Source organism: Amblyomma americanum, chromosome 1 (assembly GCF_052857255.1).
Source record: "Amblyomma americanum isolate KBUSLIRL-KWMA chromosome 1, ASM5285725v1, whole genome shotgun sequence".
Taxonomy (NCBI): domain Eukaryota; kingdom Metazoa; phylum Arthropoda; class Arachnida; order Ixodida; family Ixodidae; genus Amblyomma; species Amblyomma americanum.
Genome location: NC_135497.1, coordinates 55958916 through 55975460, shown reverse-complemented (window position 1 = coordinate 55975460; position 16545 = coordinate 55958916). Strand labels below are relative to the sequence as shown.

Genomic DNA, 16545 nt, shown 5'->3' with positions numbered 1-16545 from the left:
AAAGACAGGCGATAGCAATTACAGAACCAATACGGCACCTTGCAACTCCCCAAATGATTGCTGAGATTCGCCTTTTGGACGTTTCCATTGCATTCGACAAAAAAATCTCCAAACATCCGATATTCTTGCTTTCGGCGTTTTTGATTGTTTGTTTCCGTTTTATAAATTTTAATTTGGCTTCTAATCACCAGTCTTAATCCTGGAGTTTCCTAAGGTGGCACTTTCGGCTGGTAGGTATGACGGCGACAAGATACGGCGCCGGAGAGACATGGCGCCGGAGAGACATGGCGCGCTGTATCACTGCGTCCTGTTTCTTCCGGGATGCATATCTCCTCTGCCTTACAGCTAGTCAAAAAGAACGACGGAAACCATTCTCGCATCATTCTCAACAGCCGCTCACCTGCTAGCGTTTTCAATCGACACAACCTCCCCCTAAAGCGACCTCAACAAGCTCTTCAACCATCTTGCCTTTTCTGTCTCCTGTTTCTCTTGTCACTAGGAGCCTTTCTCAATGTCCTACTACTGAACATGCGTTCGTCAGGCGCTGACAAGGCTTCACGCCGCACTGATAGTTTTCCTTCGCCCACAAAAGCCCTTCCTGCTCCCCCCTCATCCGACAGTGTGGAAGCTAATCCGAACAACGGTTAACCCGACCGCCTAACAGGCTGACCAGACATATTTGGCCAATTTGTGGCATGACTCTTGGGGACGAGGGGTGGGGGAAGGGGACGTGGGGCACTGTCGCCGTCGTCACTGCACTGCGCGTTATCCAAGCTCGTCGCGGTAGCTGGCCCTTCGAAGTCCCCAGGCAGCAGGCCCATGGTCCCCCACAGCAGCAGCATTAGCACTAGGGCAGGGGAGGATGAACGGCAGCGCGCTCGAAGTGGTGCGCTCGCGTCGGGGGCTTGCTGGAGGCAAGGGGCACGGCCTCCGACCAGCTGGAAGGCTTGCCAGAGGCGCAGCAAGGACTGCAGGGCAGCTGGGGCTATCCGCACGAGGCCACCACGTTGGCTGGACCACGCGGCAGCAGGCGGAAACTGCAATAAACTGCTACTGGGTAGTAGCGCGGCGGGGGACGCTGTGTACCGCCGTTTCCGGCGGCGCGTAGGAGGCTGTTTGCACAGCAGGGGCGCCAGGCAGCTGGCGCCACGAGGACCGGCGGTCATTACCAGGAGCGCAGGATACGGGCCTGGGCAAACCGCTGGGAGTGGCAGCAGGACAAGGTCACCGGAAACCGACATGGGGAGCGGCGCGAAGATGCCCCGCATACAACAGTGCGCGCGGGGTGGGCATAGGGCAGCAGGAAGGCCACTCTTGCAACCGTGGTCAGCACAGCAGGCGTTGAGGCGGTTGGTGGGCCGCCGCCATTGTTGTGCGCTGTGCCGGCTGCTGGGGGCTTGCAGGAACATGGGCCGTCGTCACTGCAGCTCACGACGACGGCCCGGGGAGGCTGTCCCGGAGGGTGTGAACTACACGGCGGCCGAAGCGGCCGACGGGTAGTGAGGCCTACATGAAGTAGGGACGCGGCCGAAGGCCGGAGGGGAAGCCCTAGTAGGGGCGGAAGGGTGCCGGATGGCGCTGCGTGCGCGGGGGGGGGTCCTCGTGCTCGTCCAAAGGGCGGGAAGGGGGGTGGACCGGCCGCGGCGAGGGCTGCAGCGTGACAGTAACGTCAGGAGTCGTGAAGACTTCATGGCAGGTGACGCTGGGGACATCCGTTGTCCTCAGAGGTCCAGACGGAACTGAGCTGTGGGCCCTCCCGTCTGCCTGCGTGTGCCTATGCGAGGCAGATAAGGGGAACATAAAAGATAAGGGATGAGTTCAAGGTGAAGCGGCCCGTGGTGCAAGTTTGCCGAACTAAACGGCCATGTCCACGATCGGTCTTGAGGGGGGGGGGGGGCGCACTTCCCCTCGAAACCGGCCGTGTCATGTCCCCAAAAACTGGGCTTGTTGAATGCATCGTCAAAGCGGTACTTTTTTGAATTCCAAGAAGTGCCATTTTGGGAACCGGCAAAGCCTAGTTCTTGCATGGCTTCCTCGTCAAAAAGAATGGTATCAGGCCGGATCGGGAAACGGTGAAGGTCAAATCAGATCATTCTGCAGGTTCTAGCGCTGATCTCAGTCGTTTGTTGTGCTCCTGCGTGGATATGCCTCAGACAAATATGTCGTCGACATCTACTCTTACACCAGAAAGACCCTCGAATGTTTCATTTAGAATCTTGAAACACTTCTCGCGTTGAAGAAATTCTGAAGGTTTCCATGTCCAATGGTGTCAGGTGCAGGCCAGATAGGCGAGTGGAAACCGTTGCTCTCGACAGTACAGCTTCTATGCCTTCTTACGTCTTCATCTGGTAGTGCTTCCTTTTTGATACATTCATTAACCTTCCTGGCGACCACGCATACCCGGAGCCTTCCATCCTTTTTACGTACTGTTACAAAAGGGCTTACCCAGTCTGCGGGCTGCGTCACCCTGGCAATGATACCGCTCTGTTCCACGCGCTGCAGCTCCTCACGCAGTGGCTTCCGAAGGGACAGTGGCACCCTTCGCGCTGGCTGTATGACCGGCACGGTGTCATCGCGGAGAACCAAATGGTAGCGACGCTGAACGCAACCTGTACCACTGAATAGATGACGGAATTCATCTACTATGCTTTCTGTGGCAGCCTGCCACACGCTGTGCACTTGCCGGGAAAGAAGCTGGAGGCGTTCGCATGGTTCAAGTCCTCGTATTGCTTGCCCTTTCCGCGCGATAAAAAAAATTCAGGACGTCTTTGCGAGTGTTTAGCTTCTCTTCCGATGTAATTGTGCCAAAGTCTTCAATTTTGTTTCGGCCAAAGGACCGCAAAGACGTGAAGCTTTGCTTCAGTGGTGGCTTTGGCTTCACTTTGTTGAAGACACTGAGGGGAACAGTATCGGCTTGCGAGCCGGTGTCAACTTTCAGGCTCACCGACGAGTTGCCAACGTTTCCTTGAACAAGTAAGTCGCGCTCGCATACCGTGCTGCGCAAAGCCACATCCACCACATGGAATTCCTCCTCGGCACCAGTGAGCTCGCTGATTTGTTACTTTGCTTTACCACAGATAGCAAAGCGGTTTCTTCCCTGACAGTTGTCGCGCGTACGCCCAAAGGCAGGACAGCTCCGTGGTGCGTGGGTCCATGCGCAAATTTGACAGTTCTAGGACTGTTGCTTTCGGGGATTGGCAGAGCGCATCTTCTGAACTTCGTCCGCTTGCTTATGGTCTCGTTCTCACATTTCTTGATCCGCTGCTGTTGCTTCGGCGGCCTTGCAGATTTGTCCTGCCTTCTGGAGGATAAGTGTGTTATCTCTTAGGGTAATAATTTTGTGCGTATTTTGTCGTCATATGTGCCAAAAACAATTTGGTCCCTACCCACTGAATGGAGCAACCTTTCAAAATTACAGAGCCGTGCTTGAGGCTTCAAATCCCGCAAAAATTGCTCGTATGGTTCACCTGGTTCCTGAACACGCGTCCTGAACAAGTAGCGCTCATATACTTCATTGCTTTGTGCCTCGCAGTGCACGTCAAACTTCTAGACTACCGTGGCGAAGTCCTTGTTGCTTGCGCCTTTGGAGAAATTCAAACAACTGCTAGTTCCTTGCGATGTCCCCTTTAGGCGAAGTGCATTCGGTGGGCGTAGGAAATCGATCCCACCGCTTGTTTCTTCGGTCTGTGCAGATATTCCAAGAAGTGGGTGTCAATGTCGGCCACTTCTGACACCATGTATCGAGGTCATGGCACGCCGAACGCCAGGTGGGAAAAAAAGAACAAGCTTTGATGTTGTTGCGACTGGAAGAAGAATGAAAAGGAAAGTGCACGGGGACTGCCCACTGGCTCAGGCTGTCACAATCGCTGAAACGTGCAGACAGTGGGAGAGTTGAAATGGATTGAAAGGAAAGATTGAAGGGAAAGGGGGGCGCGCGTCGGAACAACCCCGCCATCTGAAGCGATCAAGACGGTTTAGCTACAGATACCCCCGGTGACAACGAGCTCCCGGCACATGTGCGAAAGCCCCGAGATCCCAGCCCCGTGGGGCCAGGAAGCCACCTCCCGCTTCTCCACTATTCAGCAGCGCGTATTTATACCGACGAAAGCGGGAGAGGGCAAGCGCAGTGCTTCAGTTCATAATGCTTATCAGTAGCCCGTTTAAGCAGGCATTGCGCACGCTGCCCATCGCGCATACGATAACATCGACTTCCTTCCGCGATCAGTGGAGTATAAATTGAAAATTGGTTTTGAGGAAAGGAAATGGCGCAGTATCGGTCTTTAAATATTAGAGGACACCCGAACCGCGCCAATTGCCACCGGCCTATTGTCCCAGGAGGGGAGATGACGTCATTTGCGCGCCGCGTTTCCGCAAAGGGCTTACGAAAACGGCTTGATTTTGCGTACAATGAACCAAGTAATTGTGCAGCATTAATAAAGTCATTTTTCAGTTTATTTTGTTGTCAGCGTCTGTTTCCTTCCTCTATCCACTGTGCATTCTCGTGTCACCGCTACCCTACCCACCCCACCTCCTGGCACCGTGCCGCAGTGGCAGCGAGCATTAGTTCCACGTTTGTTAAGGCGTAAGGCTTTCTTGGCTCGTGATTTGCGTGAACGGAAGTTGTAGATTAAGTTATCCGGAAAGGTGTCCGCACGAGCTACCAATCATAAGTTGTATGCTGAGAAAATGACCTCCATATATGGGAATTAACCCATTACACTATCGCGTCATACCCTTAAGGCGGAGCGTAAGTTCCCCCTCCAATTTTCGCCTCCGTATTACGGCTGCTGTTCCAACGTCGCAGATTCCAGCTGGATGGGCGCCAACGTGGTTGTTCTGGGCATGAGCGGCGGTAGGACCGCGGTGGTGTGCTACCGGAACTCGCCCAGCCTCCTGAGGGCCGCGCCCAAAGACTATGACCTGGGCAAGCTGTGCGCCCACTGTTGCACACACCTCGTCTACACGGGTGCGCGCGTGGACCCTAACGGACTTCGGCTGCAGTTCCAGGAGGACGACACCGGTATACGCATACGCATTTTCTGCGCCTGCGCGGAAGCAGGCACAGCGACACTTCGGTTCAGTGCCACAAACTACGAAGTGGCGAGTGGCAATACAATTGCGGGGCTCCTCGGCAACACGAAACTTCGACTTCATACCGTTTATGTAGCTCATGTCTCAACGATCATCAGAATCAGTGATGGCTGTTTTATTTAGGTAGTTTTATGTAACCTGATTTCCATGGTGCATGATCTCTTCCCATAATGGCATAAGATCGGAGTGCCAGATCTTCCTACGGACGGACGGGCGGGCGGATGGATGGTGTTAGCCGCATAACTGGAATCGGTCTCGAACCGGTGATGCCACACTACACCACAAGACACTTCTGTCGCCGACTTCGCTGTAGCGCGAAACGAGCCAGAGACGCACCACTCATGATAAGCGGTGACGAGTCAGCGACACAGGCTCTTAAGCTTACTGTGTCTCGAGTCAAATCTACGCTCATTTAAGGTTCTCGCAACGGATGGAAACATAGCCATAACATCTGCGACTCCGCTTATGCGTGATAGCCCACGCCCCGTACCACCCACTTTCCGCCGCCCTCGCCTCTTTTTTTTTTACAGGCGTCCCGCGTCTGTTCGCTGTTTAGCCCCAAGCTTGGGCACCCACATACGCAATCTTGATGCTCGGCTACTGATCCGGGCTACCCGGGTTCGAACCAGACCGAGAGGCCGCGTTTCGATGGAGGCGAAACACAAAGGCGCCCGTGTGCTGTGCGATGTCAGTGCACGTTAAAGCTCCCCAAGTGGTCGAAATTATTCCGGAGCCATCCACTAGGGCACCTCTTTTTTCCTTTCTTCTCTCAGCACCTCCTTTATCCCGACCCTTACGGTGCAGTTCAGGTGTCCGCCGAGATGTGAGACAGGTTCTACGCCATTTACTTTCCCCAACAACCAATTTTCAATTTCAGTCCCTTCCACGCCCCTGGGCGTCGAGGCTTGCTAGTGATGAGGAAATCGAGTTACTGTGCTACACGCGGTCACTGGCAACCCGATCTTCGCTGTGATCGCATGCGAAGGCCTCGAAGTCCCGCATGGCACCCTTCCGCTAACGGCGCGGCGGTTCCTTTTATTTGTGGACGAAAAGTTTCGCAAGGTTCGCGTTATGTCCTCTTTCCGGTTCACCCGCGGTTTTCTGGCGATGTTCGCCCAAGTCTGCCGAGAACAGGCGCTAAATCATTACGTGCTAACGATAGGGATGTGCTTATAGATATAAAGAACTTCACAGCTGGCGTGTTGTTCCGCAGGGCTCAAGTCCGTCCGCGACATGAATGCCCTGAAGACGAGCCACCCGCAGCTTAGGCTGGTGCTATCTGTGCAGCACGTGGGCTCCGGCCCGCTGAACCTGACCGAGGGCACCGATGCGGCCTCGAGGCGCGCCCTGCTTGCCGACAGCGTGGTCCACTGGCTCGGAGAGTTCAACTTCGAAGGCGTCGAGCTGGACTGGGACCGGCTGCCGGTGGACCTCAACCCCGTCTACGTCGACCTCGTCAGGGTACGCTCCGCGAGTGGGCCTAATAAACATCAACATCGACATGAACCATAGTTTTGGTGCAGTACGGCTGTGCTCAGGTGGGTGCTGGTGGGTGATTACGGCAGCGCCCACCAGCACACACCACTCGCTGGCGCACCTCTCAGCTTCGCCGTAGTTCACCATGGTACTGATGGGAGCGCTTTTGGCGCGCCAAATTTTCGAAAGGGGCGAACGATGGTCAAAATTTTTTTAACAGCAGCGTCGAGGCCACTTGCGCTTAAGCAAGTCTAAGAATTGAGAGAGCTGCACTCGTAGCTCTCCTTAAATGCCATAGCACTCCCTGCATTGTCACGCTAACAGGCTCATGAGAATCGGCCGACGCTATTGACTGAAAGGGAGTCTAATGAGGGGGAAAGGTCGCTTAGTTCTTGAGTAGTATCCAACCATAGTTCACATGATTGACCAGTTTTCTGATTACCGCCAACACTCAAATTGCTATGCTGCATGGTCTGTATTTAAAAAAATTAGCTACGAGCTTCCCTGAAACATCCGGTAGACACCCTTATTCATTCCAACAGACTGCGAGTGTAGACTTAAGTCGATTGAAATGCACATGCAAGCCGTTGATATTTCTCTCTTTTGGACCTCTGGTGACTTACTCTACCGCATTTTCTGGTTTAAAACTTACACTGTACTGTATTAGCCATGCCGCTGCGATAAACTGCAGCTTACCTCCTTTATTATTAAGTTTTATTGGTAACATATTGACGATTTCATTATTGTTCCAGCACTCCCTGCTACTGCTCAGGCGTCTTATACAGCTAAAGCGAACGTCGCTGCAGTACTTTCGCATGGGCGTGTTGGCATTTGTGTACCTTCGCTGTATTGTAGGAAACACGCAAAAAGACCGTCATAATACCGCAGAAAAAAAGCACGGTGTAAACCGTGCAGACTATGAGCTCACCTCGCGCAACTTACGCACACGTGTAAAACAAATCTGCACATGGTTCAGCGTCGTAAACACAGGTCGCACCTACAAACAAAGAAATGGAAAGCCATGAAAAAGTGCTAAATGGCGTTCATCGTTAAAAGCACACAGTTAACAAATGTTCAAAACGAACGTCATCGAAATGGTTGTCTGGAATGATCTCCTTTCAATATTTTTTTTTTGCTCCGAACTTAGTCACCTGAGAATACTAAGCGCGTAACAATCCCTTTCTCTAAATGCTAAGCGCTTATTTTCTTTGTGCAGGCGATGCGTATCGACACAAAGAAAAATCCTTCTGCTGACGCTTGTCAGTATCCACATGAAGTGGGGACCTTCATACAATGTGGAAGCCCGGCATAGGCATGCTGCAACATAACCTGAACTAACGTAAGGTACCCTGCCAACGCGCTAACACCATCTTGTTTCGTTCAAGCTGCTTATGTGTCGAGCAGCCACCGTCAGTTCCGCTATCCTGATAGTAACTTAATGGAATGGCATTTCGCTGCCCATTCCACAGTCCTGTCACTCTTAAGTCCTCTTTCTACCCCCTGCCTCACCCCAGTTCTGTACAGGCATACCTGACTGGCTTCTTCTCGTGAAGAGAATCAGGTCGGCCTGGCGGGGCCGGCAAAGCACATTTTGAACACTTGATTTGGGCTCTGAAAGTTTTGCACTACTACTACTACTACAACTATTGGTACGGTAAGATGCGGTGTATGGCATATGGTATGGATGTCACGTTATGATATAATACGGCACGGTGCATGGCGCGGCGTATCGTATGGTATGTTATGGCACGGTAAGGTATGACACGGTATGGTATGGTAAGTTGAGCTGTAGAGTCGGTGTGGACGTCACGAGTTTGAACGGAGTAGCGGGAAAATTTTTAAATTCAGTTCTCCCGGTTATAAGTTCTTTTGCTGCAGGATAAGGGTTAACATCCACAAAGAAGTCCGAGAAAAATGGGACGCAGCAGTCCTCAGGCACCCCTTTAACTTTCTCCTGAGATTTCTTCTGGGCGCTTTTTCTTGAGATGCAAAGTTACACAGTGACCTGCATTTTCACCTATATGTGGAAGGAATTCTGGGTAACAAGGCGTCCGCATCGTCGTAGTATGTTGCTTAAAGGCAATATTATCGAAATGGACCTGAGCTCTGTATGGGGACTTGTGGACGTGCTCCTGCTATGCTATCTGTAGTCACGTACGTTACCCTGAAGGGATATTCTCATGAAACAGGGCGACTGATGTTCGTCTCTGTTATCGTTATCGCTTTTTCCTTTGTATTTTTCTGTTGCCTTGGCTTGGCTAGTTCATTTCTCAGCACTCTGGTGCACGAAATGCGGTCTGCTGTTGTAAAGGTCTGGCCACACGTACTTAATAAGCGCAGAAATCACGAAAGTGTTTGATTTCTGTTGCTTGGCAGAGTATGCATGCTTCCAAGAACTCTGAAAGGAGGCTTATCGTGGCTTCCGTGTTCCGAAAGGTATAGGCGCCTATACGTGGATGAAAGTAAGAGATACAAGCTTCCTTTATAAGGCTACGCTCTCTGCTTTATTTAACCAGAGAAGTTTTTTTCTTCAAAAAGCCCTCAATCTTAAACTAATCACAAGGTATTATTTCAATACGAGAGCTTAACTTAGAAATTAAAGCTCTCCCAGTGAAGACGTCCGGGCGTAACGACAAGAGTTTGATGCGCGAATTCGCTCCCTTGTGTCTTTAATCGACGCTGTCACTGTCAGGTGAGGCGAGAGGCCAGGTTAAAATAATATGCGACTACTCGTCACCACTGCCTTCATCAGGGGCATATTTGAAATAGGGTCATCGCCCTTCCCGGGTGCGATATTTTTTTTTCTGGGAAATCCGTATGAGGGGACCCTACTTTTTCGTCAAAGAAACATCGAAAAACCAATGGTGCCGCTACTGCTACCTCTCCAGTTACACGTAACAGCCCCCTTCCCCCGCCTCCGGCTTTGGTTTATTGCGTGCCGGTACAGCGCTGCTAAACCGCCTAACGGACGTCGTTGTTGCGCTCTTCCTTGTAGCATGAGCTGCCTGCTGATTGTCCACGCGTACTCGAAGGAAGACACTCTCAAGACGGCCGTCCCACCAATCATCTTCAAGGAAGACCTGCTAGGCGGTATTGCTGTCAGCTCCACAAGAGGCTTTCTATTGGTGGTCATCAATGGCTACAGCGAAAGCAGCACCGAGAACGTTTCACTGAATTGGGGCGATAAGGACTCAATGTTATAGGAAGGAAGCAGCGCTATCCTCGGTTGTTGCGACGAGCGTCTCTTTTTTCAGTCTTTCCTCGCAACTCTCTTCTAAACACGAAAAGAGTACAAATGGAGTAAGCTGTCCTCTACGGGCAGGGTATGTTGCCCGAGCCCATGCATAAGTTTCCACCTCGAAAAATGCGGAATACTTAAGGTTGGCGACGCAAACAAATTCCCCTCTTCAAAACATGCGAATTTCTATCAGTTACGAAGGTTTTAACCGAGGTTTCAACCTCCTTTTTTTGCTAACCTCAGGACCTCCGGTGCCGCGTTTAAAAGCCTCCGCCCATTGCCTACTGCATCAAGTTTCTACGCTTTGCAAAGAGGCTGTATCATCGTTGTCTACACTATATTTAGTGATCGAAATCTACTGCGGAACATGGCCAGAATACCTTGCCCCCAAAAGATTTATGCCCTAGAAAAAGAAACGGAAATGAAAATTGGTTTTGGGGGAAAGGAAATGGCGCAGTATCTGTGTCACATCTCGGCGGACACCTGAACCGCGCCGTAAGAGAAGCGATAAAGGAGGGACTGACAGAAGAAAGGAAGGAAGAGGTGCCGTAGTGGAGGCCTGCTCCGGAATAATCAAGGCCACCTGGGATTTTTAACGTGAAAGGAGGGACTGACAGAGTGAAGGAAGGAAAAAGTGTGGTAGTGGCGGGCTCCGGAATAATTTCGACCAAATGGGATTTTTAACGCGCACTGACATCGCGTTTGCCCCGCCGCGATGGCTAAGTGGTTAAGGCGCCCGGCTACTGATCCCGTGTTCCCGGGTCCGAACCCGACCGCGGCGGCAGCGTTTCGATGGAGGCGAGACGCAAAGGCGCCCGTGTGCTGTGCGATTTCGGTGCACGTTAAAGATCCCCAGACCCGCCGCGGTGGCTCAGTGGTTAGGGCGCTCGACTACTGATCCGGAGTTCCCGGGTTCGAACCCGACCGCGGCGGCTGCGTTTTTATGGATGAAAAACGCTAAGGCGCCCGTGTGCTGTGCGATGTCAGTGCACGTTAAAGATCCCCAGGTGGTCAAAATTATTCCGGAGCCCTCCACTACGGCACCTCCTTCTTCCCTTCTTCTTTCACTCCCTCCCTTGTCCCTTCCCTTACGGCGCGGTTCAGGTGTCCAACGATATATGAGACAGATACTGCGCCATTTCCTTTCCCCAAAAAACCACTTATAATTATTAAAGATCCCCAGGTGGTCGAAATTATTCCGGAGCCCTCCACTACGGCACCTCTTTCTTGTTTCACTCCCTCCTTTATTACTTCCCTTACAGTGCGGTTCAGGTGTCCGCCCATATGTGAGACAAATACTGCACCATTTCCTTTCCCCAATTGGTGTTTGGGGAAAGTAAATGGCGCAGTATCTGTCTCATATATCGGCGGACACCTGAACCGCGGATAAAGGAGGGAGGGAAAGAAGAAAAGGAGATGCTGTAGTGGAGGGCTCCGGAATAATTTCGACCACCTGGGGATCTTTGACGTCCACTGACATCACACAGCACACGGGCGCCTTAGCGTTTTGCCTCCATAAAAAACGCAGCCGCGGCGGTCGGGTTCGAACCCGGGAACTCCAGCTAAGTAGCCGAGCGCCCTAACCACTGAGCCACCGCGGCGGGTCTTTCTCAAAAAAAATCGATTTTTGCGCGTTTCGCTTCCATCTAATCGCGGCCGCTTCGATCGGGTTCAAACCCGGGTAAATTTTCACTTCCATACGCGTTTATTCGTGTTCAGGGTGTGGCAGAGATAGTGGCCCAGTTGGAGCCCGTCGACTAGCAGCCGATATAGGCAGGTATAGGAAGGAGAGCACCTTTCGCGGAATTAATGTTCGGGACATATCTCAGTCTCGAAAAAAATTCAGCGCGCAGTGTTCGGCTGCCCATAAAGCCCAATGATCCTGTTCTGATCATATGAAGAAAAGAAAGAGCACGAGTCTGTCGACTGGTTCCAACTGGGCCACTAGCATTACTACAATAGTGCGTTCTAGCGGCCGGCAAGAAATCGAAGAAGCCACTATGCAATAGAGTCTAAGCGTCAGAGGCACCTCTGGGAGTCCAATGTGCGCCCATCCATACTGCTGTGCCGTAATCACCACAGGCGAAAGACAGGATAGGTTTCAACTTTTTTTTGTTCGCGTTACATACCTTCCAAGCGACACAAACCGATTAGTCGAGGAACAAATTTTGTTTTAGCTCTTGATGCCTGATTTCCGGTTTCACACGGATTATTAATGCGTTACTGCAAACGGAAATGGCGATCGATGTCCGTCTGTATAGTAAGTGGCAGGTGGCCCACCCGCCACATCGCTTAGCCTAGAAATTCTATACAAGCGCAGGTTTTCAGGATTGCACCTACGCACTTCCCGCCCCGGTGGTTCAGTGGATAGAGTGCCCGGCTAATGAGCCAGATTTCCCGGGTTCGAACCAGACGGTGGCGGCCGCGTTTCGGTGGAGGCGAGGCGCAAAGGCGCCCGTGTGATGTGCGATTTCGGTGCACGTTAAAGATACTCGGGTGGTCGAAATTATTCCGGAGCCCTCCACTACGGCACCTCTTTCTCTCTTTCTTCTTTCACTCCTACTTTTCTCCCTTCCCTTACGGCGCGGTTCCGGTGTCCATCGAGATATGCGAGACAATTACTACGCCATTTATTTTACTAATGGACCAATTTTCAATTTTGCCCAGGCACTGATCCAACGTAGCATGCATGACGCGCAGGTGGAGGCGTGCGAGACGTTCCTCGGCGAGCTACGCTTCCGGCAGCGCGTAGTCCTGGCGCTGTTCGGCTACGCCTACAGGCTACGCAACAGTGGGCGCTACGAGCTGCGAGCCAGCGTCCGTGGACCCGCGCCCCCGGGACCGTTCACCAAAGAGCGCGGGCTGCTCGTCTATTTCGAAGTGCTTATGTCATGTCTTCTCTACGCAGCCACCAATGCTAGTAGTCGCCATGGCCACTAATCGCTTCTTCGCTCGTTTCACAATACCGCCGCCAACGGCACTCATCATCGATAGATATACAGCTGAACTTCGTTATAAAGAAATGGTTCTTTATAGCCCGTATTGACCGAGCTTCCAAAGAGAATCGCCAGTGCTTAGTTATGTTCAATTTTTCGTGATAAACCGTTTCGTCATTACAAGGTTCGACTGTGTCTTTCTAAAATGGCCGTAGAGGATCTGTGTCCGGGAGGGTTTCGTTTCGTCCGGTGTATAATTCGGCTAAGATGCGTGTACAACGGTAGTTTTCCTTGCACTGTCAATTCTAGGGCTGATATAGCCTGCCTTATGGCAAAGTCACTTCTCTTCACTATGTAGAGAGCATAGGAGAGGTGAATATGTTAAAGCGTTGTCGTTGCTAATGCCGCCATGCTTGCTTAGCCATATTTTCCGTACGGTTGGAATTACCGTAGTTAGCGTGCTTACCGTACGGCACGGTGCTAAACACTGTATTACTAGATGCAACCATAATAAACGTGCTACAGTTACACACACTCACGGCGCTTTTGCACAATGTCTATGCACACAAGATGCCCACTGACCACGTGCATGCGGTGCACGCGTGCGCAGATCTGCCTCGAAATCAGCTCCGACCTGTCGGTGCCGCTGTACAAGGAGGCCGATTGCAAGATCGCCGTCAACCGGGACAAAGGACAGTGGATTGGCTATGACAACAAGGCCACCATTCTCAACAACGTCAGTGCGTGTATCCTAGCTCGCAATGTTTCTGGTTTGCGAAGGGTCGCACTCAATCTACTGCTTGCTTGTAAAACATATCCGTGAAGCACGCCTTGAAAATCAGGGTGGCACATGCTTCAGCACATTCCTGTGTGGTGGCTTGCACAGACGTCACAGGTAGTGGCCGCCATGCTTGAGACCCACGTGTACAGCGAAAACCTACACTTCTTCCCTTATCGTCACCTGCATTCTGTAACCTATACCCCGTGCTCTTTACCCGTGTCTTGTTATTGTAGCATCCGAAGTTCCGCAACGCAGAATTAGGGCCATAAAGTTTTCGCGGACGTATGCTCGAACAGCTGTTCAGGAGTGGAATTACCCTCACGCCCTTATGCGATAGGCTTAAGCTGGATATAGACAGAGTTAGATTGTCACGTCGTCTCCCACATGACGAATGCATTGCTGACATGTTGATGCCACATCACATAACTGAAACCGCCAGTGACTGTGCAGCGTTCATGGCTTGAAGGCACGTTTCTGAGTTATATGAGCTTTAAAGTCCCAAATTTGTACTCTCAGCAACGAAATGAAGAAAACTGAGGTGGCAACACAAATAAGACCAGCATATTACCTCCCAGAGAAGAAATACAAGCGAGGTTTATTAAGACTTCAGCAAAAAGTCTTCGCGCCTTCGAAATTAATAACAAGACCCAGTATTGAGGTTCCCCTGGCTAACAGCTTCTTACAGTGCTGTTTGTAGCTCAGCTATCTTTGCGTCTCATTTCTTGCTATGAGGGACACTCTAGTGGAGGGCTCTATAAATTTAGGCACCCTGGGGTTCTTTAACGCGGCCACAAGTCGCACAGCACACGGTTTACCACGAGAGCTGCCGGTAAAAAGTCCATAAAAAATGCCGTCGTGCGCCGTCCACACCGTTCAGCACTGTGGAAAAGAGGCACACCACCTTCCGCGCTCGACCCGGCTGGCGAGACGCGCTTTGAAAGTTTGCGGGAGAGGAGGAGCGGCACGTTGAGAACAAGCACTTCAGAAGATAGGAGCGAGAAAGCGCTGTCGCCACTACAGGGCGTGCAACAGACAGGACACATTTGCAATCATTAGAGCGACCGCAGAGGTGTGCTGTTCATAGCGGTCGAACTGGCGTTAATGTGACACGAGGTAACCGCACGGTTCTATCGACAGTGCATTCAAAGCAGCTGTGGGGGTGTAAAAAACACTTCAAGACAAATGAAGAAGTCATGCACATGTTAACTCGTACTAGTTACACACACCATTTAAAAAAATTGTCGTTTACGCTGAGCTGCGAAAATTTGGACACCTAATCACTATAAGCTGTGACCATGCGAGAACATAACAACCTCACTGTAAGGTGCCATGCATGACTTTGCACCTGCCAGCCGTGGCATATGACAAGGTTCTTCCCACAGCGGCCACCTTGCTCACTTTCTCTCCTCTCCCCTGGCAGAGGAGAGGATGATGCTCATTTCTGCACTGCCGTCTGCCAACAGTGGCAGGTCGCAGCTGTCTCTTCCACGTTCTTGGCAGGTGGCTCTAGCGTATGCTAAGGTGCCACTTTTTACCTTGCTGGGCTTAAGGTGTGACACCACTGGTGAGTGCGGGGACATGGGACTCTCATGCTATCCATAAAAACGCTAAACGCAGTGGTAGCTAAACTTTGCACATGACCAAAACTATGCGGAAGCACCACATGCGCAAAACGCGGTTAACAGCTGCCACAGAGTTTAGCGTTCCTCACCTTCATTTAAATGCGGTCGACGCGGCCGGGATTCAAGATCGCAACCTTGGGCTCAGCAGCCGAGGCCAAAGTGAGTGAGCCGTCGGACGGGTACGCTTTCCGGGTTTGTGGTGTTTACGCTTGCTTGCTTGTTAATGGTCGACGAATACCGCGCAGGTTCTGTTCGCCAAGCGAATGCGTATGGGCGGTATATGCGTGGTGACCGTTGACATGGACTACAACGGCGACTGCAGCCAGCGCAATGTACTGCTGGGACAGCTGCACAACGCGCTCAACGAAATGGACCAGCCCATCAAGAGGCTATCGGCGAACCTCAGCCTGCCCGAGTCAGAGTCGTCGTCAACGACCGCCACGTCCCGGAGCACTGCTGCTATGGCGAGCACCTAGATGATTCTGGTTAGGCCTAGAGGGCACATGGAAATTGCTGGGTTCAGCGACCGCGAGAAACGTTCACTCTGCGCAGGGATTCATTGGCTTCACTTACTTCGTGGGCCCAGATTGAATGAATGCCATGTGGATGTAAAATATATGTTTTACATTGAAGCCAAGATGCATGTCGGTCTTTGCAGTATAATGGCGTGTTTGAATGTATCCAGAGACGATTCATACAGCGAAAGCTGTCTGAGCAGATGAACAAAGAGATTTTACACCCCGCACATTATAATAAAGAGGACTTCTCTTCCCTGACGGCAGACGAGAAAGGTCTGCTAGCAGATGGGGGAAGGCTACTGGCCACTGCCTTTTTATGCGCCCAATATAGACAGTCGGTTGTGAGGCAGCTGTATTGGTGTACTCCAGATTGTTTTTGGCCATGTGGGCTTTTGCAATGTGCACGGAAATATAAAAACACTGGTGCTTTTAACGCGATATCTTTAGTCATAGACAATATAGCTGCAAATTACGCCGACGAAAATAAAAATACACATGGACTCCGATTTACGTATCACTCCGCCGATGGCAGCGAGGCAAGCAGCCGCGCGACTCGATGGCGCGTTGGCCGACTCCTCCTCCCTACGTTTAATCTGATTTAATTAGGGTAGTCGGCAGCACAGGGCAATAAATTGAAGTTTCTAAGAATACCCAGAACGTGTAGATAGAGTTCCCGCAGTAAAAGATGAGTTCAGATTCCTCTTCAGTGCAACTTTGTCGTTTTACAACAGAACAGAGGTGAATGGGGCAACTTGTCCCTAATGGTGCTAAGTAATCTCTGCTCTTCATGATGACACTCATGGATAAAACTTGAGTGTGCCCACCCACTCTCTCAGCACAGACAAGAGCCAGAACTTTTGCAAAATATTTTTATACCCAATGC

At 51.4% G+C, this 16545-nt stretch overlaps 1 protein-coding gene across 1 annotated transcript; it reads left to right on the top strand.

Moving 5' to 3' along the window:
* Positions 1 to 4802: 4802 nt before the first annotated feature.
* LOC144132901 (putative chitinase) lies at positions 4803 to 15872 on the top strand. Its single transcript, XM_077665629.1, has 4 exons — positions 4803 to 5020; positions 6305 to 6552; positions 13352 to 13477; positions 15390 to 15872. The coding sequence occupies exons 1-4, from the start codon at positions 4816 to 4818 to the stop codon at positions 15618 to 15620; spliced, it is 810 nt and encodes a 269-aa protein (XP_077521755.1). The 5' UTR covers positions 4803 to 4815; the 3' UTR covers positions 15621 to 15872.
* Positions 15873 to 16545: the final 673 nt, after the last annotated feature.

Excerpts from the sequence above, each read along its gene's own strand:
- LOC144132901 (XM_077665629.1), top strand. The coding sequence starts at position 4,816 with ATGGGCGCCAACGTGGTTGTTCTGGGCATGAGCGGCGGTAGGACCGCG. Across the intron at positions 6,553-13,351 it reads TCTACGTCGACCTCGTCAGG|ATCTGCCTCGAAATCAGCTC; the intron begins GTACGCTCCGCG and ends ACGCGTGCGCAG. Across the intron at positions 13,478-15,389 it reads AGGCCACCATTCTCAACAAC|GTTCTGTTCGCCAAGCGAAT; the intron begins GTCAGTGCGTGT and ends AATACCGCGCAG.